Source organism: Trichoderma ghanense, assembly GCF_004382785.1.
Source record: "Trichoderma ghanense strain CCMA-1212 chromosome Unknown scaffold_4, whole genome shotgun sequence".
NCBI classification, from domain to species: Eukaryota; Fungi; Ascomycota; class Sordariomycetes; order Hypocreales; family Hypocreaceae; genus Trichoderma; species Trichoderma ghanense.
The window spans coordinates 328,156-350,390 of NW_027395667.1; the positions used below are offsets into that span (position 1 = coordinate 328,156).

The 22,235-nt window shown below is 56.3% G+C and overlaps 4 protein-coding genes across 4 annotated transcripts; 1 reads left to right on the top strand and 3 right to left on the bottom strand.

The window, feature by feature from the left end:
- Window positions 1-2,020: 2,020 nt before the first annotated feature.
- CCMA1212_004273 (uncharacterized protein) lies at window positions 2,021-5,690 on the bottom strand (the record flags this gene model as incomplete). Its single annotated transcript, XM_073701584.1, has 4 exons — window positions 2,021-2,782; window positions 2,863-3,128; window positions 3,207-5,209; window positions 5,497-5,690. 4 exons carry the CDS (start codon window positions 5,688-5,690, stop codon window positions 2,021-2,023), a joined length of 3,225 nt encoding a protein of 1,074 aa, XP_073559425.1.
- A 3,754-nt stretch (window positions 5,691-9,444) lies between these two features.
- Window positions 9,445-13,462, bottom strand: CCMA1212_004274 (uncharacterized protein; the record flags this gene model as incomplete). Its single annotated transcript, XM_073701585.1, has 3 exons — window positions 9,445-10,097; window positions 10,153-12,479; window positions 13,239-13,462. 3 exons carry the CDS (start codon window positions 13,460-13,462, stop codon window positions 9,445-9,447), a joined length of 3,204 nt encoding a protein of 1,067 aa, XP_073559518.1.
- A 1,447-nt stretch (window positions 13,463-14,909) lies between these two features.
- On the top strand, window positions 14,910-16,508 carry CCMA1212_004275 (uncharacterized protein; the record flags this gene model as incomplete). Its single annotated transcript, XM_073701586.1, has 1 exon — window positions 14,910-16,508. The coding sequence occupies one exon, from the start codon at window positions 14,910-14,912 to the stop codon at window positions 16,506-16,508; it is 1,599 nt and encodes a 532-aa protein (XP_073559424.1).
- A 241-nt stretch (window positions 16,509-16,749) lies between these two features.
- CCMA1212_004276 (Mitochondrial division protein 1) lies at window positions 16,750-21,991 on the bottom strand (the record flags this gene model as incomplete). Its single annotated transcript, XM_073701587.1, has 8 exons — window positions 16,750-18,129; window positions 18,800-19,006; window positions 19,060-20,078; window positions 20,168-20,768; window positions 20,870-20,937; window positions 21,134-21,192; window positions 21,458-21,795; window positions 21,983-21,991. 8 exons carry the CDS (start codon window positions 21,989-21,991, stop codon window positions 16,750-16,752), a joined length of 3,681 nt encoding a protein of 1,226 aa, XP_073559423.1.
- Between the last annotated feature and the right edge of the window lie 244 nt (window positions 21,992-22,235).

Sequence of the window (22,235 nt, forward strand, 5' to 3'; positions counted from 1 at the left end):
TTCTGATCTGGCAATTTTGTCGTCATACCTCTCGTTTCCAGTTCCAATGGCGCTGCCGGCACTCGCACCGTAACCGACACGGTACGCGCCAAACCTGCCATAGCGGCCATGTGATGTCAGCTCGCCCCAAACGGGGAGCTTCTGACGTGAGCCCTCTGTCCAATCGCCTCGTGTCTTCTTCTTCTTTCCGTTGGTGATGCGCTCTTCTTGATTCTTTCTCCCTTTTCAAGGGTCCAAGGATTCTACCTCTGCCTCATGGTGTGATAGGCTGGAAGCGGCATCACCTAAACCACATTACTCGTAGCCGGTCCCCAGGATGTGCAATAACGACGGAAAACACCAAATTTGAGGGTGCAAGATGCCAGCACAGTGCAAGCAAAGCCCGCCACTCACCCGCGTTCCCGTCTGCTCCTTGATATCAAGCCAGCCAACAAGGGTCCAATCCAGTCAGGAAAGGCGGCAACGCGGGCAAGGCGGGAAAGGTAAAAAACCACGGTCACCTGCTGCACAAGATCCCAACTGCGCAAGATGAAGGAAAGCCATTGGAATTGGCACTTTTGCCATTCAACCAATCCCAGCGATACAAGAAGACACCGACGCCGCACATGAAACATGCGCACCACAAATCAACAGCACAGGCACTGCCTACGGTATACATCACATCAAGAGCCGTTAATGTGTGCGTGTGATTGAAAATTCGTGTGCTTGAAGCGGTTAACCTGTCATGCCATTTGTGTCTGGTTTATTGGCATGCCAAGTGCGGCAGGGATGTGCATCCCAGCTGAGATGCCCGATAATCTGTCTCATTTTTTTGCCAATGTAGCGGTACTTGGCTCAAGGTCTGCCGTGGTCCGTCTGTCTCGACATGTACTTTTACCTTCTGATAGGTACCTTGGAGCACTTTAGAAAACCAAGCACATGAAGTAGAAGAAGAGCCCAAGGGAAGAAGAGCGAGAGGAAGACATGTCAAATCCCGTCTCATACCTACTACCAAAGTAAATCTGTCTCTTCGGCTGGCCCGTCACCCATCCATGCCACCGAATCCAGAACCAGACCAAACATCCGGCACCGCCACGCCACCTCTTGACCCAAGCGTTAATACTTGCCGCATTTGCATATGCATACAGGCCATCTATTACCGCATCACACCTCATCACATCGCACTCTCTTCCTCCTCCTCCTTCTCCATCTCAAATCACAGGAAAGATCCATACCCTAGACACAACCAGACTTCGTCACTCTCGAAGCCGCAAAGAAACTCAACGAGTAAGAACGAAAAAAATAAGCAATCAAGAACTATAGCCCCAAGCCAAAGAAAAGAACAGATAAGCGTGGACAAAACACCTCTCTACTGAAGAGAGACACGCATCCGTTTCTCCCGCCAACAAACAAAACAAAACAAAAACTTCTACGTCACCCCCCCAAAATCCCCTGCAGGGTAAACCCGCATACAGACACTTCCAGACACATCTCACAAAAACAGATGCCCAATGCCACCCAACAAGCTGTCACCGGCATGCACCCCAATCAAATCAGATCCATCATCAGCTCATGTGGACACACACACATACATGCAGTATCCATAAACGGAAGATTCAGACTGTCAAAATGGTCAAGTAGAAAATTCATATCTGAAGCACGAATCTGTAATTGTGACTGGAACTGTGTAAATGTAATCCAACATCGCCCATCATAAAATCCTCGAGGATAAAAACAAAACAAATCATGTAGTATACTTGTATATCGTGTCGCCTTCTTGAGGCCCCAAATATTCCAATCCGATGTGTATATATATATACGCCTTCGCCTGCTCTGTGCTTCGTAAGTATTCCCAAACCAAAATCACGCAGAATTACTCAGATAACCAACTCGAAAACAAAAGAGAAGAGGGTATAAAGGAAAGACACAAGGAAACCATCCACTCGGAAAGACAGCAAAACAACCCTTCAACTCTCGTTCAAACAGAGAAAAGGGGAAGGAAGAAAAGAAGAAAGAGGTCAAAAGAAAGCCAAGGAGCAAATCACTCCCCGCCCCCCTCCGAAGGCCTCTTGCGCTTCCGCGGCCGCCTCCCCTGCTTCCCCTCGTCGTCCACAAAGTGCCCCTTTTCAATCTGGTGCTGCCGCAGGTTGTCCGCCCGCTTGCTGTACTGGCTCGTGCAGCCCGGGTAGGGACACCGAAAGATTTGCGGGTTGTCGCTGTGGATCGTGCGCATGTGCTTGGCCATGCTGCCCGCGAACCACCGCGGATCGCCCTTGGGTCGGTAGCCGCAGATCTTGCAGCAATTGTCCGATTCCACCTTGGTCGACAACGTCGACGCCGACGGCTCCGCTTTGCTGGGCGTCGCGGCCACGGGCGATGTCAGCGCCTCCTCGTCCACCTGCGGCACGGGAGTGGCTATGGCGGCACTGCCCGCTGCTGCTGATGAGACGATTGCCGGCTCCTCTCCCGTCCACTCAGCCGCTTCCAGCGGTGGGGCGCAGGCCATGTTGTCAACACCCAATACAGGGCCCGGGTTGAGGTTCACCATGTCGTCAAAGAAGCTGTCAAAGCTGCCGGGCACTACGCCCACAATTCCGTGGACCGCCCCGGGAGCCCCCGGCGACTGCACTGCTGCCTCTGCGGTGACAGGACTTGCGCTGTACTCGCTCAACAATAGCTGGATGCCGTACTGATGGTATGTCGACCTCGAACTGAAATAAGGGCCCTGCAGGTAAAGCGAATCCGTGTGCCGTCGAACCACATCAACAAATTCGTCAAAGAACGTGTCGGAAGGCAGGTATGTCTGTTTCAATACTTGTTAGTACATCGCTGCTCCGATAACAATCATATCGCCTTTACAAACAAACGCGGGCTCCCTCTCACCTTTCCAGCTTGCATCAGCTCCAGCTCCAGCCGTCGCACAGTTGCCACTGCGCCAGAGTTAATCTGGCCAATGAGTCTCTCCATGCCAAGCTCGAACCCAGGGAAGTGGGAGTACTGGTGAGCAAAGATGTTCTCAACCATGAACCGGGCTGCAATGGCAAACGGTGAGTCGTGAGTCGCCCCAACACCGTCCTTCATGTGCTGCTCGGCAATCTCAAACGGCTGTCCCCTGTAAGTGCTGTCGCTACGCGCCATGTACTCGAGCTCTGTAACACATCACAAACAATACATGTCAGTCTTGGTAGTGGAAGAGGGGTGCAGGCAGCAGGAGAGAGGGCGGGTACCATCTAAGAAGTAGGCCGCAATCAGTATCAGCGGGTCAGATCTCAGTTCCGGAAGTGAACGCTCGGGCTCTTTGCCCTTGGCCATGGCGGCCTCTGCCATTGATGATGGCCTTGACTTGAGCAGCTCAATAATGTCCTCGTCGCGGACTACGCTCGGTTTCCACAAGGTATAAACAACTTCGATGAAGAGCATCTTGTCGTCGTCCGAGAACCAGTCGCTGTATAGTAACGCTTGCTTGAAGAGGGCGCCGACGTGCTTGGAGGCTTCCTGTTCGTGAATCACCAGAGACAGGGAGAAGACGACGTGGACGAAGCAGAGGAGGTTCAGAGGGGATGAAGCCTGGCGGCCTTCGAGCATGTCAACCATGATTTCCAACCCGGCCGTCGCTACGGAAGGCAGCGGCATCTGGCAGAGCTGCACCATGAGGCGGTTTTCGTTGATGTCGTCAATCTTGCTCCTTGACTCGTCAATGTGCATCCGAAGAGCGTCCTGGGCTGATCTGGCCAGAGACTGCGTGGTGGTGGTGGTGAGGCTGGAGGAGCCGACACGCTGCATCATGCTAGACTCTGCATCATTGGCAGTCTGCTGTGGAGGAGGATCGGATGATGGCGCCGGTGGTGGCTGGTGAGGTGGTGGTGGTAGTAGTACATGTAGGCTGAGGTCATCGACGGTATTGGCCGACGGCAGCTGGTGCTCCAGTGGCAGCTGGAAGTGAAGATCGGTGTTGAAGGAGAAGGCGGAATGGTCCAAGCCCATGGGGGCCTGCGTCTTTTGAGGGTCCATGGTGGTGGGCAGGTCATCAAACATTGGGATGTCGGCGGGCAGCTCAGACGGGCACGAGTTGGCCACCATGTTCTCGAACTCGGAGTTGCTAAAGGGGACTGGCCTCATCGACGACGATGCGTCCGCCGCATTAGTATTAGTAGTAGCGTGACCACCACTGACAAAGGGACCGGTGGGCAGGAGGCTCTGGGGACTGATGAGGTCGTCGGGCGACGTCAAGGCAGATTCGAAGCCGGACGTCTTTGTCCACCCGCTGGACCAGCCCGACATGGGCGAGATGTTGTAGCTGGCGGTGCTATCCGTGCTGTCGGTGCTGTCGGTGCTGCTGGTGGACCGGACCGAGGAGCTCGGGGCCAGGGCCCTGCTGCGTCGCCTTGCCTGGCCGCGGTACTGGTCCAGGTGGGTGTTGACCTGGAGGGTTGGGCGATCGACCAACCGCGCTGTGGCGGGCTTCATGAGGCTTTGAGGCGCCACGGTCGGGGGCGATGGTGGTGACGGCCTCCAATTTATGAAGCCTGCTTCCATGGTCGATGGCAGCGGCACGGCTCCCGGGTGGGAGCCTGGTGGTGAGATGGGGAATGTGGATGGGGGGAGACAGGGGATCATCCTAGGGGCGGGTACTGCTTGTATGGGCTCTGTCTCGGTCTCACACTCCGGGATAGTGGGGAGCAGCACCTCACTCGACCCGATCTCGTGTATCTCGGTCGAGAAGAGCTCGGCCTGGGGAGGCGGCGGCGGTGGTGTGAAGAGGACTGAGTCGTAGCTTGGAGGCTCGTCCATGCCCCCGCCAGTGTTGTTGTTGTTGTTGCTGCTGTTGCTGCTGCTGCCTTCTTGTCCGATGCCACCATCTCCAACACTGCCCATGCCCAAGCTCATGCCCATGGCCAGAGCAAGGCCGTGGGATTTCGGCTTGTGGCCGAGCGAGCTGAAGAAGCTCTTGGCCATGGTCATAATCTTCCTCCTCTTGGACGGATGGCCCAGACAGCGCCTGCACTTGAGATCGCTGAGCTGCTCGGGCCTCTCGCAGTCATAGCACCAGTACTCGCCGCCGGCGAGGTGGTCGCACGAGTAGAGGTGCTGGAGCATGAGCTCGTGGTTGGGGAACCTCTTGCGGCAGCGCAGCAAGGGACACTCGCGCCGCTCCTCGGGGGTCATCTTCTGGCAGGCATTGCGCTTGACGGCTGCCCACACGATGAACCTGTGCAAGGCACACTCGTCGCTCGAAGTGTTGCGTGAGCTTCAGGGGAGGAGAGCATGAAGACGACGGGTCAGCACGTAGCAACGACATCACACACAGACACACACCCAGGTAGAAACAAAGGAAGAAACATGGAAGAAAATGGAAAATAGGGAGGCCGATGAGGCTGAGCAGCAGGAAGAAATCGAGGATATCGACAAAAGTGTTGGTCCCGGTTCCCTCCCGCTCACTCTTGACGCCTTCTCCTCGGCTCCCCATTTCCAACAAACGATTAGGAAAGGGCTCGCTTTTCTTTTCGATTCACTTACACACAAGAAGCTGGCATCTCGGCGTCGACTGCGGAAGTCATTGAAGATGCTGAGCAGCTGCTGCTGCTCCTGCTGCTGCTGGAGGAAGCAATCGTCGAGGACCGCCTGCTGGGACCCAAACGACCGCCGGTTGGGCTTCGGACCAGACGCCGTAGGGCCAGGGCGCCAGGGTCGTCGACCTTCTTGTTCTCCATGGCGGTCTGTGGTTTGTCCTGTGATTGTATGGACCAGCGTAGCTATGGCCCGACCCCTTGGCTGCTGTGCTGGGTGGTTCTCGGGGCCCTCGTCACGAAACCGGGCCCGGGCATAAGGATAAGGTACCTGTGCCGCAATGCAGTAAGTAAGGTAAGGCAAGGTAGGCAGAGCAAGGCCCGTCCTATGCTGCTTGTCCCGGAGGGCAAGGTACAGACGCAGGCTTTGCTTGGGTCTGTTTGCTGCCAACCAAGGGACCCTATTGTGTGGAGATTCGATGCTCTGAAAGGGGGCCCCAGAATAAAGTGGCAAAGTGTAAGAAGACGAGAGGCAACAAGCAAGCCAGGAGAGGAGAGACGCGAAAGAACTTGAGCGGCCAACCTTTTCAGGCACCGTCCATGGCTGGCTTTTGCGCTCGAGACTCGACGTCGAACCCGGGCCGCGACGCTGGGAGCCTTGGAGGCAGCTCGTCGCAAGCCGGCGAGAAACGGGCCAGTCCTACAGCAGAGCAGAGCACGGGCGAATGAGACGAGGACGTCTAGGACTTTGGCAGCTTTGGCAGTAGGACTCGCAGCAGGGGTCTGGCCTCTTCCTTTGGGGCTCTTTTTGGGGGTGGTGTCTCCTCTGCTTCTGGGGCTGTCTGTCTGGGCGTGGTCTGGCCCGGCTTGGTGCATGCCCACCGGTTCCGCGGCTGATGCGATGCTTCCCGTAAGGCGGCCGGACGACCCCAAGAGGGCCAAGAGGGAGGGCAGGGCAGGGAGGGGGGCAATCCTCCTGATGGGCCAATTCTTGCTTCGTGCTGCCAGGCTGATCCCTGCGCCGTGCATCCCCAAATCGGGCCCCCGACTGTGGCTTGACCTCTGCGATGCCTGTCGCCGAGCATCACCAGCATCACGCGGCTCTGCTGTCGTGATTGATTCGCATCATTCTCCTCTTTTCCCATTTTGTCGGCGCCAGCCATCGCCAACGCCGCGCCTGTTGGATTCGATTCCGGTATGCCGCCAAATGTAAGAAAGGGGAACGATCGATTTGCAATGCCATCAGATGTCCATCCATCCCTCATTCTGCCGCCTCTCACCTCAGGCCTTAGCCGACGGGCAGCTGCGCCACATCCAGGTACACCAGATAAAGCTGAGGCGCAGGCGGCCGCTAGAATCTGACCCTTGGACCGGCCTCACAAGCCAGCCAGCATGACGTTGACATGTACAGTTACCGTGGCTGTCGCTGTCGTCGAATCTTGTCTGCGCTGGTGTTTGTCTCGGACTCGATGACAAGCATCCTCTACAACAGCCACTTTCTTGATTCCTGGCAAAGCATGAAGTACTCAATGTCCTACCAAGCACCACATCACAGCAGACAAGACAACGATACGACCGCCACCGCCAGATACAGCACCCAAGCACGTACAATCACAGAGATACAAACAACCACACACCGACCTAAACGGTGACCGCTCTTCAACGCATAATCATCACAAACAGGCCCAACCACCCCCTTACTACCTTATCCCCTACTATCACCCTTCCATTACATACACGACATTAGCCTCAGCCCATCCAGGCAAAACCAGCGCAGCAAAAAGCCCAGACAAATCACCACGCCGTCAACGCACGTAAAACGCAGGGCAAAAAGGCAAGGTGAGACGTGATGCTACCGTGCTCCATACATGTGCTTTGGCGTCTCCCCTTATGTAGAGTCTCGTCTTTGCTGGCAATTCCAAGGCGAAGCCACGTCAACTCTTTTGTCCAACAACCCCAAGTGGGGTGATTTCTCCCCTCTTAGTACCTACCTACTCACTCACAAGGTACCATGTACAAAGTAACACTCAATGTGTGTTTCTGCTTCTTGCATTTCTCTCTTTTCCTTTCATCAGGATGATGGCAGTCTCACCATCTCTTTCCTTTTCCACCTCTCTTTGCTCTGCTTCCCATGTTGGTCTCTCAAAAAATTATACTCGAAAACAGCCCGAGTCTCACTCCGTACAGCTTCACCCTCAACCCGCCTTATTCTCCAGAGCTTCCTCGTCACGCCTAAAATACTCCAAGCTCACGCAAAAAACCAGACCACATGCTTGACCGTACATACATGGCTCGATGTAGCTGGTATTAGATGGAATGCCACGCAGCTCAGTGCTTCTTCTAAGTCTGTCTTCAGGCTCATGAAACTAGATGACAGAGAGAGAAAGAGATGGGTCATTGCGATGCTGCTGCAGGGGTCGTCTTTGTGAATAGTCAGGTTCATCGTGCAGCCCAAATCCATGATCCCATCCCAGCCCTGCGCAGTGTTATCTTGTCTCTTATCCCGTCAGTCTTCTCTCTTTTCCCATCAGCTTCATTCGTCAACCCAATCCCCGCATACTTCATGTCCATTGTTTATTTGTCTACTTATTCCGCTCCCTGGCCCTGTACCACCCAAACACAACGGAGAAACCCAATCCTCCTCGCGCGCCCTCGTACCACCATCCCAAGGCAGCCATCAACAAACGGAGCAGGTTTTGCCCAAAATTCCCACAGTAGAAGCTACGCACCTCGGTCCCCAAGCACAAAATCAACCTTGAAACCCCAAAGTCCAATGCCAGCCAAAGTCATCTTCGCCCATTAACCGTAGACCCCCGTGTAACCACCCAAGGGCACTAGGCAAGCAACAATACAAGGACAAACCACAGGACCATAGGTAGGTATACAAAGTACATGTGACAAATGGAGGTTTTTCTCCCTCCAAGTTCCACCCACAAGGCACTTACACGTCCTCCACAAGGCTGACTCGGCCACCCACCCCTCACTCCCCGATCCCGAACATGTAAGACGGGGACCCCAGCCCGACACCCCAAGAAATCAGGCAAACACCTGTCCTGTCCTCCAATATCCAAGTCGTTAAACAAAAAAGAGTGAAGTCGAAAATAGAAACGTGCAGAATCGAACAGACCGGAGATCCAGTCCGTCTCAGCAAACGGGATGCCTCCTCCTCCTCCTAAAGCAACGAGATCCTGCCCGCGGACATTCCACGATATACTAGATTGCATGTATTTTTGGTTGCTTGGGTTTAGGTCTGGATGCTTTACTCGATTCATCGCGCGTGTCAGCACAAACGTGGCGCACGGTACCGTTTCTTGTGGTAACATCGTTTGCCCCCAGGGCTGCCTCACTTCCAGCTACCTACCAACTCGACATGCATGAAATCCAACAAACCCACGATTTCAACGAAACTGAGAATTGATAGAAAAGAATCAATAGCAATTCTCACCAACAAGTCACACCTAATGCACAACCAGACCCATCAAGTCAGGGCAAAAAAAAAGATGCTTGCAATTCAAAACCTCGCTGTAATGCACACACGCCTGGCACATCTACATCAACTCTACAGAAAAGTACCCCAACTAGGTCAAATCAAAACCCACACCCTCACGGCAAACAAAACAAACAACAAGTTCATGTCTTCCCACGCTTTTCGGGCCCACCCAAGAACATGTACTCCGTACTCTTACTATGCATAAGGTATACCAAGGAAAATACTTTGACTCAAGAGAAAAACAAGGGGCTCTGCCATGGTGATATGACGCCGTCATGTGTGATGTGCGCGTACATGTACTTTGCTGTGCTCTCCCGCGCTCTGCTATGCTCTGCGCTGTCCTGTATGTGTGTGACCAGACAAACAGGGAAAAAGAAAAAAAAAAAAAAAAAAGATGAGAACAATGAATAAACCAAGACAGAAAACGAAAAAGAAGAATGTGTACAGGTGAGAGCGTTCACCATGCCGTTATAGTATCTTGCCTCTCGCCATGACTTCTCTCAACACCCTGAGCTTCTCCTCCGTCACTCGAATCGCCTCTTCCACCTCTCGCTCGTCCATGCGCTCCTCTCTCAGCTTGTCTTGCACTGTTCGGGGGTCTGCCTCTCGTCTGCGAGCGTTTGACCGCTCCACCGACAGACGCTCCAGGCTTACTCGCTCCTCCAGCCAGTCCCAGAGCTCGCTGTCTTCCCGGCGCCACATCTCGTCGTACGCCGCAAGCCGATACGCGCTCTGGAGGGCGGGATCGGGCCCGTAAGACGCTGGGCTCTTGCTGCTGGGCGTGAGGCCGAACCCAAACCAGGTGGCCACCAGCAAGCCCACCAGCAGCCCGTAGACGATGTTGCCGGTGAGAATCGGCTTCAAGATGTCCACAACGGGCTCCAGGATGGCCCGCACCGGCTCCAGCATGCCCCAGTTGGCTTCCTCCTTCTTTTCGCGCGTAGTGGTGCTAATGGATTCGGTGGACGACTGAAGGGCCTTGCTCTTCTTGCCCTTCTTCTTGGACTTGACGCCGTTGTTGGTGGACGCTCGCGGCCGATTTGACACTGCCGCCTTCAAGGCCGCAAACAGGTCTTTGCAATACTGAGCCTGGCCCTCGTTGACGTTCTTCTCAATCGTCCCTACATGATGCGTTAGTATGAGTGTGATGTCAGAAAGTTAACGAAAAAGACGCACCCTTGAGCCAGCTCTTGCCACTCCATTCGGTGGTGCAGTTGACCTGCACGCGAGTGCCATTGTTCTCCGCCCACGAGAGACAGTACTTTGTCTTGACGCGGAAGATGTTGCCGCTGGGGACATCGGGATTCTGCGTGGCCACGCTCACGGTGACCGCCTTGTCAAAGTCGATGTTGTCCACCGTTTCCGTGACAATGCACTTTGTCTGCTTGGGCCCTATCGGGGCATTGAGGGGCTTGATGTAGGTGAAGCCGCGAGAGCGGTTGTCCGGACCCAGGCCCTTCTTGTCCTCCATCTGCAGATCGAAGCACTTTTGGTTCTCCGTAATCCACTTGCCCATCCACTCGGCAGATGCCTCGCCGAACAGCATGCTGAACACTTTGCCCAGCGGAGCCGGGACGACCTCGTCCGCCAGGAACTTGTCGTAGTGCGCGTCCGAGTCCCCACAGTCCGTCGGAGCATGAGTCGCAGGGCCCGGGAACGACCCGAGGCCGCCTGCGGGAGCCTGACCCTCGGCGACCCCGTCGGCCGGGGCCGCGCTGGGGGCGACAGCGCCGGATACCTTTCGAGCAGTCTTGCTAGCATCTCCGCCAGCAACAATGCCCGCGTCTGCTGCCTGAGCTTCGGGGGCACCGTCGCTGTCCTCCTCGTAAAAGTCTTCGTCGCCCTCATCACTAGCCTCGTCGGAATCGGATCCGGCCGGCGTCTCTGGCTCCAGGCTCGCGGCCTCCACGTCAAGCTTCTCCGTCTTGTCACCACCGGTGCCCTCGAGCCGAACTCCGTTGAGCGTGCTCGTCAGGGTTGGATGGCCGAGCTTCCAGATGTTGACAATCAGATCGTACGTAGCGTCTCTGCTGGTGAAGCTGGCAAAGATGTGCTTGGCATGCAGCGTCGATATCATCAGCCCGTTCTTGAACACCAGTGCCGTGCTTCTCTTCTCGACCGATACGATTTCGTCAAAGCTCATGACTAGCGTCGTCGTCCATCCCAGGATGTTGCTGCTGAAGCAGAGGTGGCCCTCTGAGACGTAGAGTCGGCCATGCGCGAGAATCTCTCTCTGCAGCGCGCAGCTGTAGTCCTCGATGAGGTAGTCGTCGTCTGGCACGCTCTTGAAAAATGTGTGAAAATCGCGGTTCCTCTTCTTACTAGCAATGGCAAACCCCGTAAGCTTGGGCGCTGGGCCGGCTGGCGCCGGCGGCGCGACCGTGTGCGTGGTGGCAGTAGAGCTTCCGCGCTTCCTCTGTGCATCGCTCTTGAGCTCATCCTTGCCGTCGGCCTGGTCAGACTGCGAGGCTCCTTGCTCCTGCTCGCCATTGGCCGCCTCATCCAGCGACCGGGGCCTGGCAGTCGAATCGTCGACGCTCTCATCTCCGCCTCTGAGTGGGGTATCGGCTGGGGCAGACTCTGATCGTGCCCGTGGTTCGTTGAGGTCTGGAAATCGAGACGTCTCGAGGGTTGTTGTAGTCGCTGAGGGCTCCATGATGCCCAGTTGGCTCAAGCTAAGGTCGCCGGTTCCGATTGTCTTGCTTGTCGACGCCTTTTTATCCATTCCGTCGCTCGACTGAGGCTCGGGCAGCGGGGTTTCGGCTCCTTCGACTTCAGCAGGGGTTGATTGTGGCTTAGACGGCAGATTCGTCCGACTCTTGTTGCCTCCGATTCCGATGCCACCGCCCTGAATGTTGTTTGTAATCGTGCTCGCAGCGTTCTGGGCAACCGAGAACATGGACGAGAAGAATCCCGCCGAGTTTGGAGGCTGAGGCTGGCCGTTCTCGGGGGTGGGCGAGAGGGGAGCGACTGTGATGCTAGAGAGTTTGCTGGGCCCGATGCTGGCGGATCCCGACTGTGATCTTCGATGTACGTTTACGGCTTTGGAGGGGGAGGAGGGGGGAGATGCGCCATTCCCAGGTGCAGAAGGCTCCGAGATGACAGGTGGCAGCTTCCTGTCGAGGTGGAAGGCGGCGGGATATGTTCGTTCGACGGGCGTCGGCGGCGTGTTGACAATGACGGGGCCGTATCTGTCGCTGCTGGTCGAGGGTCGGGGAAGCGTCGAGAGGCGCGACGGCGAGTGGATGGAGTGCTTCTCAGGGGAGGCCGTGGTCCTGGCGGCGGCTGGGAGCTCGGGGAGGGGAGCTATCTCGCTTACAGCCTCCTTGGACGCATTGGGGGAGGGCGACGGACTCCTGGAGGTCCCGCGGCGGAGGCGCCGAGAGAGAAGAGACGGGCGGCGCTCGCGAGGGTCGAGGTCGGTGACGTGCAAGGCGGGAGTCGAGCTCGAGCCCAGAACTGATGTCGTGGTCGCACGGCTGAGTGGGGGGCGGGAGATGCTCCTGATTCGATGGTGGTTAGAGGCTGAGGTTGCATGTACGGAGTCTGCAGGAGTCAGGATTGGAGGGGGTTGACGGCATACGCTGGGCTGGAGACGAATAAGGACGGCGCAAATGCGAATACGAGAGCAAAAAGGGAGACGATGGAACACTGCCCAGTGAAGATGAAGCAAAGAAAACAAATAGTAGAAAGATTGTGTTTGTTTGTTTGTGTAGAAGGGGGAGAAGAAAGGACAAGAGAAGAGGCAGTAGTAGAAGGATACACAAGAAAAGCCGACAAGTAAACAAAGCAGTTGAAGTCAAATGGCGCAACAAAACAAGGAAAATGAAGAGGAGAAAAAAGAAGGCCAAAAGCTGTTATGAGCTATGCGGCGCTTTTCTGAAGGAGCGTGCGTCTGCGCTGTGACGCTTCTGCGACAGTGAGAAGGAGGGAGGATGAAGAGAGGAGGCGAGAGAAAATTGAATACTTGTACTTTGCTGGTAGGTGCAGGTGCTGGAGGTGAAATGAAATTAACTGCAGATTGGCCGTGGAGCTTCCCATGCAAGGCTACACGGCCTGCACCTGGCGCTACCAGTCATTTTGCCGAGGAGAGGAAATGAAGAGCCCGAGGAAGGTGGAAGAAGGGGAAGAAGAGACGATGGTGGTGATGCTGATGGTGATGCTGATGGTGATGTAGGTGCAACGTAGGTATGTCATGGGTAGGAAGCGTTCTGCAACAATTGGTTCGAGATGGAGAGACAAAGATGAGATTTCACACTTACCGCTCCGACTCGCCATCAGCGTCGGCACCGCCCGACTCGTACGAACCAAAACTGCGGTCGTCCATGTCGTCGTCGTCTCCAATGTTAATCGACACGGCATCGTCGTCGCGGCCCGAAGCGTCCGACTCCAGGCCTCCGGTCCTGGCCCTTCGCCTGCGCAGAAGCTTGCCCAGGCCGCCGCCTCCGCTGTTGCTGTTGTTGGTGGTGTTGCTGGCGTTGTCCATCTTTGTCTCGGCAATTGAATGAGACAATTGGTCGAACCCGCTGATTCAGAGGATGACGACAGGAAAGCTGTCGCTATAGAGAGGGGGGAAGAAAGAGAGGAGAAGACGAAGGAAAATGGAAAGGCAAAAGCAAGATGAAAGTGTGAATAGGTATGATGAGACGGAGTAGTGTCAATGCCTCTGATAAGCGGTGGGCAGAATCCCCGCTTCCTTCAGCCCAGACAGACACTCACTGCTCTTGCAGTTGGGCCTTGGCTCTGTTTAATGAGGCTCTATCACGGGGAGCGGTCGAGGGGGGGCAAAGAAGCTCTCCTTGGACGTCGTCTCGCTCTGTCGCGCGACCGTTTCCAGCATGATACTAGACAGAGACTGCTATATAAATAGCATCTCCCGCCGCCTCGCCGACTCCTGAAATCAAGGGTCCTCAAACTTATACCGGCCCCGTTTTCCAACCCGGCTGCGCAATTTAGCAGCAGCAGCAGCAGTAGCTAGAAGAAGAAGATGGACGACGTTTCTGTGTGATCGGGGCCGAATTAGGACAGGCGAATGCAAGAAATGGTCCCTTTTGGGGTAAATGACGAAACACGGCAGGGCAGCTTTGTCGAGATTATGTGACGAGGCCCCTGGAGAGGAGGAGGATAGTCGAGGTGGGGTTTGGCGACGGTCTTGGTTATTAGTGCGAACATGACGGAGTCGATGAGCGGCCTCAGGAAAAGAAGAGTCCAGTCTTTGTCTGCTTGTATGTACACGTATTGCTAGCATCAGGCCGGGAGATGGAGAAGGCCCGAAGCCCGCTTGGCTGGATCTTGTCGCTTGTTTGAAGCGTGCGATTGCGTCCCGTTCGGATCTCGATAAGGTACCTAGTATAGGGGTTCCATTCAGAACTGCTCTTTGCTGTGCTCGTACACACACACACATCAACCCCTGTTTAATCGAGAGACAACTTACCTCTACTGACCCTTGTGTGGAGTTGTCCTGAAGAGATGCTAGAAGACGCAAAGCCGCAGCGAATCGCCAGCCGCAGCCACACAACTCTGGTGCCGTCACGAGTTCAGCTACTTTTAAGTTGTGTCATTCAGTGAAGCCGTCGTGTCGCACAGTACCTCCCACTACCTCCGCTCCCGCTGCCATCTCGCAGCCACCCGCTGTCTTTCCCACGTACCTCCTGTCCGCACCGCACGCATGCCGTCATACCGAAGCGGGACAAACATGCACACTCACGCGCACCACATGCAGCTTCTCCCCAGCCAAGAGACGCAACCACATGCATCTCCAGCTGTAATACTGAAATAACCCTCACCACCTCACGGGCTCGTTACAGCTAAACGACGCCGCCTCTCCCACAGGGGACTGCAAACCCCCCAAAGGACAACCTAGGACAGCCGTGACCGACACCGCATCAGCAGCCTTCAACTGCTGTCCCGTTCGAACCATCACCACCGCCATCATGGAAGCCTCACCGCTCACAAAGGCGCACGACCACGCGCGAGCCGCCGCCGTGGCCACTCGCCAGTCCGCCGACACCACCGTCGCCATCAGCGAGCACACGCTGGCCGCCGGCGAGTTCGCCAACGCCGCCAGCCTGACGTCGAGCGTCGAGGCCCTGCGCACGCTCAAGCTGCTCGAGGAGCACCACCGCAAGCTGGCCGAGATCCTCAAGCTGCCGCCGGAGCAGGTGCCGCACGCGCGCGGCGACGACGGCAGCAGCATCGAGAAGGCGGCGGCGTCCTCCGAGAAGGCCTCCGACGGCGACGCGGTGGCGGCCGGCGATGCGGGCGACGCTCTGCAGGCCGCGGCCGCAAAGGCCCAGCAGCCGCCCGGCTTGGCCTCGCAGCGCCGCTACGCCCCCCGCGAGATGTCGTCGTCCATCGCCAGCAACCTGGCCACGGCGAGGGGCATCCGCTCCAAGGACCGCGGCCAGCCGCTCAGCCCCAGCGTGTCCAACGACCAGGCGCCCGGAAACGTCGATCCCCAGGCCAAGCGCGATGCCTCCAAGGCCAAGATGCAGAACATCATGGACCGCCAGTCTGGCCGCCCGACCTGGGTCCCGCCCATGGCTGCCGCGCCTAGCAAGCAGCAGCAGCAGCAGCAGCATCAGGGAGCGGCAGCCGGCGGCGCGTCGCCAAAGGTCGACACTGGCTCCTCTCCCGCGAGGGACGACGGCGGCTATACCCGCTTCTACAGCACCTTTGGTAGTCTCATCAACAAGATCTCTGCTCCCCTTGCCTTTGCCGGTCTGCCGCTCATCCAGGAAGAGCCCGCCACCCCTGCGGAATCCGCCATGCCGTCTTCTCCCAGCGTCAACCTGTCTCCCACGAAGCAGTCCCGTGCCCGCGTCTCCCCGTCTGCCACCGCCGATCCGGACCTCTCCAAGATCTACTCAAAGGCCACCATGCGAGCCCTTGTCCGCGATGGCCACACCGCTGCTGATTCGTTCTACGTTGTTCCCTCTACCGGTCATACCATGTCTTACGCCAACATTCTCAGTTACGCCGAGAAGGAGAAACGCCGCCTGGAGGCCTCGACCCATGGTGATATGCTGCCACAGGATGAAGATGACGATGACTTTGTTGACGCCCGTGAAGCCCCTGGCGCTGTCCATGCCCGACGCCGGGTCACGCGCACTCACTCTGAAAAGGAACTGCTCAACACCATCGAGGAACTCAGTCTGGAAAACAAGTCTCTCAAGGACATGCTCGACAAGCTCTCCAAGCGCCTGCACACGTTCGAAGCCAGCGCCCAGAGCTCCGCCCTCGCCCTCGCCGAAAGCTACCGCATCATGCCCGGCGGCTCACCCCTCCCCGGCGGCAGCGGAAGCGGCAGGGCAAACGACGAGGAGCTGGTGCGCAAGAGCCACGAGCTGGAGGAGCAGCTGTCCGAGATGACCAAGCACATGGAGCGCCTGGAAAAGGACAACCGCAAGATGCAGAAGACGCTGGAGAAGTACCGCGAGAAGTGGGAGACGCTCAAGGCGGGCGCCAAGGCGAGGCGGGGGGCCCAGTCGACGACGGGGGAGAGCGTGGAGGATGCGCGGTCGCAGGTGTGATGTCTTGGCCTCTGCTGGTGACGCATGATGATGGCTATGTCTCTCTTTTGAATTTGCTTTCTTGAGGTTTTGCCTCTGGTGGTGATGGTGGTGCGAATGGTGCCCTTTGAGTATTGATGAGAGTTTGCAGGAAAAGCAAAGCAGCGTTGCCAGCGTAGCATTTCTCCTCCAACAACATATGAAGTTGTCGTTCCCCAGCATCCTCACACATCCGTGAAGGTTCTTGAAGCGAAAAGTAGATTTAATTCCACCAGAAACTGACACTGAAGCTGATGCTCAAGCTCCGCACATAATGCCACCACCCGATGGGAATCACCAACGTATCCCCCGGCCCCAGCACCGTCTCCCAATACGGCACGCCCTCCAACTCCCTCCTCACACTCTCCCAGTCAACACCATTACCACCACCCTCCTCCTCATCCCAGCCCTCCAACACACCGACATCCAGCTCACTTGTATTGCTCATATCAACGCCCTGTTCCACTCCCCTGGGCCTTAACCACTTTGTTTCCTCAGGGGCATACAACCGTACGTATTTCGTTCCAACAACCTGGCAAAGTAAATTATGGTATCCGTCTGTATGGAGAGGCGTGATTGTCTTTGCTGGACCGAACCAGGCGTTTAGCTGGGGGATCTCGAGACGAGGCTGGTTCTTGGAGGGTTCTGTTGGATGGGGGGGAACGTCGGCCCAGCAGAAGTCGGGGACTTGGATGTCGTTTCTCAGAGAGTGGATTTGTTGGAATAAGTTGTGCTGGGCAAGATATCCGACCTTCTTTTCCTGTGTGCTCTCCTCCTCCCCATGTTCCTCGCCATCCTCAGAGACGAAAATCGTAGGATCGATGTACTTCTTCAGAAAGGTCTTGAAGGGAATCAATTCCTGCCTCCACCCCTCGTCGACATAACTCCTCCCCACCTCCACAGGCACAAGCCTCCGCCCCCCAAACGTCCTCTCGAGGAGATATCGAGCGCTATTCCACGGCCTGTCCTTGAACGCGGGCCACTCCGCTATCAGATCCGTGAAGACGATGGGTTTCGGCTTTCCGTGGCTGTCTTGGTTCATGTACCTCTCGAATCGTTCCAGCGTCCAGTTCCCGTACCGGGGACACGTCTTTTCCGCTGAAAGGCTCGGTCGACCATATGGTTCGGCAGTAGAGAAGGTTGAATCTGCGTTGACAAGCCCTCCCTTGCGTCTTCTTGGAGATTCCATCCCCTCCGCCTCTTCACAAAAACGATCCAATAAATCCAACATCCTCTCAATCCACCCCCTGCCCAGTCCCTCTCCCGCTCCCCCCGCCACAATCAGCGCCCTATCCAAATCCTCCACAACCCCATCCAGCACATCCTCACGAAACCCAACCGTTCCAACACTCCGCACGACTTTGTAATGAGACATCAGGATCAGCGTGTCCGTGTACATCCATCGCCAGTAGTACGGCAGCAAATCGAATCGGTAGGCGTAAAACGCCGTCATGCAGGTTGATGCGAGATCGGATAGGCGCTGCTGGAGGAGGCGCTCGTCGATGGCGGGGGGTGGGGAGGGTGAGTCTAGGTTGAGGAGGAGGAGGGCTTGACGGTGGAGGAGGAGTTGTAGGGCTTGTGCTTTGGGGTCGGGGTTTGAGGACTGGGGAGGGTTGGATGGAGGCGTGTAGGTGGTCGAGGCGATGGTTGTTGCGGCGTGGCGGTACTGCGAGAGGATTTGATCTAGTAAGGACGCCATGATGAGATGTGTACTCAAGTGCCGAAAGAAAATGAGCAATGCAATCTTGTTTTTTCTCTAAATGAGGTGAAAAGAGAGAGTGTGTAAATTCTGTCGATGGTGTTGAAGGGGGGGGAAGTGCAGTTGTTAGAAGTTGGATGATGTCCTGAGACCATTTTTTACTCTGCCCTTTGTAGGGTAAATGGAAGCACTGGTACTGCAAACTTGGAAGTCAACGTCTGCTCAGTTACCACCCCTACAGAGTTGATTTTTCACCTTCACGATACAAAATGCATTGTATGAAAAGAATCTTGATTTCTACCTATTCCAAGCTTCATCCTTCGCATGAATTCAATCGTAGCTCCACAATCAGCCATTCATCTCATAAGTTTAAGTAACGTCGCATTCATCATATTTTCCCACACAAACCCCCCCCCCCCCCTTCTTCAACCCATACCCATCATAACGTACAAGAACATCGAGATTTTTTCGTTACATCGCTTGAGCTGCGCCGTCTTTGCTTATTCTAACAAGTCCATACACCCACAATGCCGTCCTGTCTACCCTCCACCAGGTAGCCGTCTCGAAGACGCACACGCTCGACAATGGCGGCCTTCTTGCCGCCCTCGGACGCGGCAATGCCCGCGCCGCAGTCCCATTGCCGGCCCTCGACCTTGTCGTACACCTTGACCACGTCCTCGCTGGCCGCGCTGACGATCCGGCGCGCATCAAACATCATGCTGGTGACGGGGTTGTCGTAGGCGTAGGCGTCGTAGATGGACCCGGTTCTAAGATCCCATATCTGTGGCTTGTGTTAGCGGATGCTGTGAAGAAATCGAAATAGAAAAGACTCACTCTGATGCTCCGGTCCAAGCTGCCAGTCACCAGATGCACATCGTCAAACTGCAGACATGTCACCGCTCCCGTGTGGCCCACCAAGCTCCGGTGAACCTGGCCGCTTCGGAGATCCCACAGGCGCACCATGCCGTCGGCAGTTCCGCAGGCCAGCGCCGACTCAAACACCTGCAAGGCACCGACAAAGTCGGCCGAGGTTCCCTGAGCCCGGCCGGTCGGCCTCCACGTGTCGTCAGTCGTCGCAATGGCCGACGCCTGCGCAGCCGCCCACATGACGTCGAGCGTCTGCACGCAGCGGCCCTTTTCCAGATCCCAATGCCGGATCGTCTTGTCTGCCGAGCCGGACACCAGAACATCCCCCCTGAAGTGAAGCGCGGTGATTTCGTCGACGTGAGATGACAGGGTGTAGAGCGCGCAGTCGTCCATGCTGCCCTCCGGCGGCTCGATCGGCTGCGCATCGGGGTGCTCAAAGGCAATGGCGTCCTCGTCGTCATCGCCAACCTCCTTTCCGCCTTGAGGGTTGTAGTGTGTTTTGCTTAAATCCCATAACCTAATAGTGGCGTCCATAGAACCGGTAGCCAGAATATTATCCTCGACCTGTAAAGCACGCACCGAAGCAGTGTGACCTTCAAGATAGCCCATGCATCGTCCAGCATTCAGATCCCAAACCCGGACTGTGTCGTCCAATGCAGCAGTAACCAAAGTCCCAAAAGGCGCATCAAAATCCATGGCAGTAATCGTATCTCGGTGGGCTCGGATCTCTCGAATGTTGGATCCCGGGGCAAAGTGCTCGTGCAGGATGGGCATGGATTTCCGGCGATGAACCTTCTTGGCCTTGCGCTGCTTGCCCTCCGAGGCCGGCAGCTTCTCGTAGACGGATTTGGACATGAATTCGGGGTCGTGGTCATCGGCATCGCCCACCAGGTCTCGCTCGTCCTTGGTGGCGGTGTTGCGAGCAAGCTCCTCGGCCTCGTCCACAATGGCTTGGACTTCGTCGATTTTCAATTCGAGGTCCATGACTAGATGATATGATTGTCAACGAACTTGACCGCAAAATGACGAGAAATTGGAGAGGAATATGACTCCATGTTGGGCACGTTCAACCTACCATCGTGCTCAAGCGTTGCCTCGTCCTGCTCAAAGCCCGCCAGCCGCTCCAGCACAATCCTGCGCATGCCGTACAGGTTGGCAATCTTGTTGTCGATCTCGCGGATTTCGCAGCTGACCATGCTCTTGCGCACGCCCAGCAGCTCCAGCTCGTGCACCATGGCCGTCTTCTCCTTCTTGAGCTGGGCCAGCTTGGTGGGCGTCGCGGGCGTGCCCTCGCCCTCCTCGAGCAGCTTGCGGCCCCTCGACGGGCGGCGGCGGTGCTTCTTGCCGTCCTGGGCCAGCTCGGGGAAGCTGGCCTGGAAGCCCTGGAAGAGCGAGTAGGCGTTCTGGTGGTCGGGGATGTTGGACAGGAGCTCGTCGGGCAGGTGGGTGAGGGCGCGGTGCTGGATCTCGGCCGTGGACAGCTTGGACCGCACAATCTCGGTCGGGCTGGACCGGGCCACGGAGAACATGCCGCGCTGGACGCTGGGGCGCTTCATCTGCTTGTGCACCTCGGCCATGGCGGCGCGGTAATGGGCTCCGGATGCCTCTGCGGCCGGGCCCATGAGCTGGCTCGCCGTCACAGTGACCTTGCGGCTAAAGGCCTCGAGGCCTCGAGTCTGCGGAGAGGAGGGAGTCGTTGGTTAGCTAGACTGTTGCGCTCCTGTACGTCGACGACAACCGCAATGCAGCAAAGTTTCTTCTTTCTCTTGCGACATACAGAGATGATGGACTGCTCGTCATCGGGGCCATCGTCGAAGGCATAATGGCTCTCCGAGTCGGCCATTACTCAACGGCTGGCCCGGCGCTGGAAGGGGCTCAAGTTCGGGCTCGAGGCAGCGCAAGGCGTAGGCGGGATTTTTCGTGGTCAAGGCAGGGAAAAAGAGAAGAGACGAAGTCGGAGGCTTTGCATCGCAAAATCCCGGCATTGGCTTGCGGGTTGTGAAATTTGGGATGACGCGCAGAAACTGCAAGCACCGAGAACTGGGGGAGAAGCCCGGGGCCAGCGGCGGGTACCGGTACAAGTGCCTTAGAGAGGCTACGCTGCTGAGCTGCTACCGCGAACCGGCTGTTTGTAAGTGGCCTGTACCGCCACCCCTCTAGCTGTTGGAGTTTGCAGCTGCGCTATCGTCTCGAATTGGCGCACTCGGGATAAAGTACCGCTACTTGTAGCACCTGTACCTACTCAGACACCAAGATCCTCTACGGCATCCATTGGATCTTCTAGATAACTACTACTACCTATTACCTCTACACCTCCATCGCATTGAACTGCATTTAGCTTCCATTCTTCGTTGCACCAAGCTACCGATCCATTGACCCCTTTTGCATAACGTTGAGACATCTGCTGGCAAAGCTGCTGTTGCACGGCATTCCGCCTCTGTGGCAGCCGTTGGCTCGCTGAAATCTATCTTCAATCTCTGCCTGTGCGGCTCGCTCGATGCCCCACTGGGGGCTTTTCCGGGGCATAAGCCGGGACCAGCAGCTGCTGAAGGATTCTGATGATGACATTGATTGCTTGATATCGATCAGGTCAGGGGACCCTTGGTGAGAATCTGCATCGACAATGATGGCTTCTATCAAGGCCCTGGTCGTGTAAATGCCGGGTGCAGAGAGCAGATGGCAAGCAGTGAGATAATAGCCCCTCTATTACTGGATAGAGGTCGACAGATAAAGATCCAATGCTATCAGATGCAGACAAGCAACATTGCCTGCAATCAACGCTGAGCCGTCCTGCAGCACTGGTTCACGTCTTACGCGTAAAAGTAAAAGGGCTTACAGCAGCTCTCCAACCTGCATCTCGCTGCCAAACCCGTTCATGCTCACTGCATACCTCGTCCATGATGCCAGATGCCAGCTTTGCGCTTCTGCTTCTGCCGCCCTCTGGCATGTGTCACGCACGACTAAGCTGGGCTGCACTAAAAGATGGGGCCTGGCTGAGTCTTTCTCCAAGTCACCCGCCGGTCTCGGGACCCAAATTCGTTCCAAGCCGTTGAGCCTCTACTAAGACAAGAAAGCTTCTTTTTACCCAAAGCGTCAGCTTATTTGGATAAACTTTGGCCTTCTATTGCTCTAACCGTCTCCCT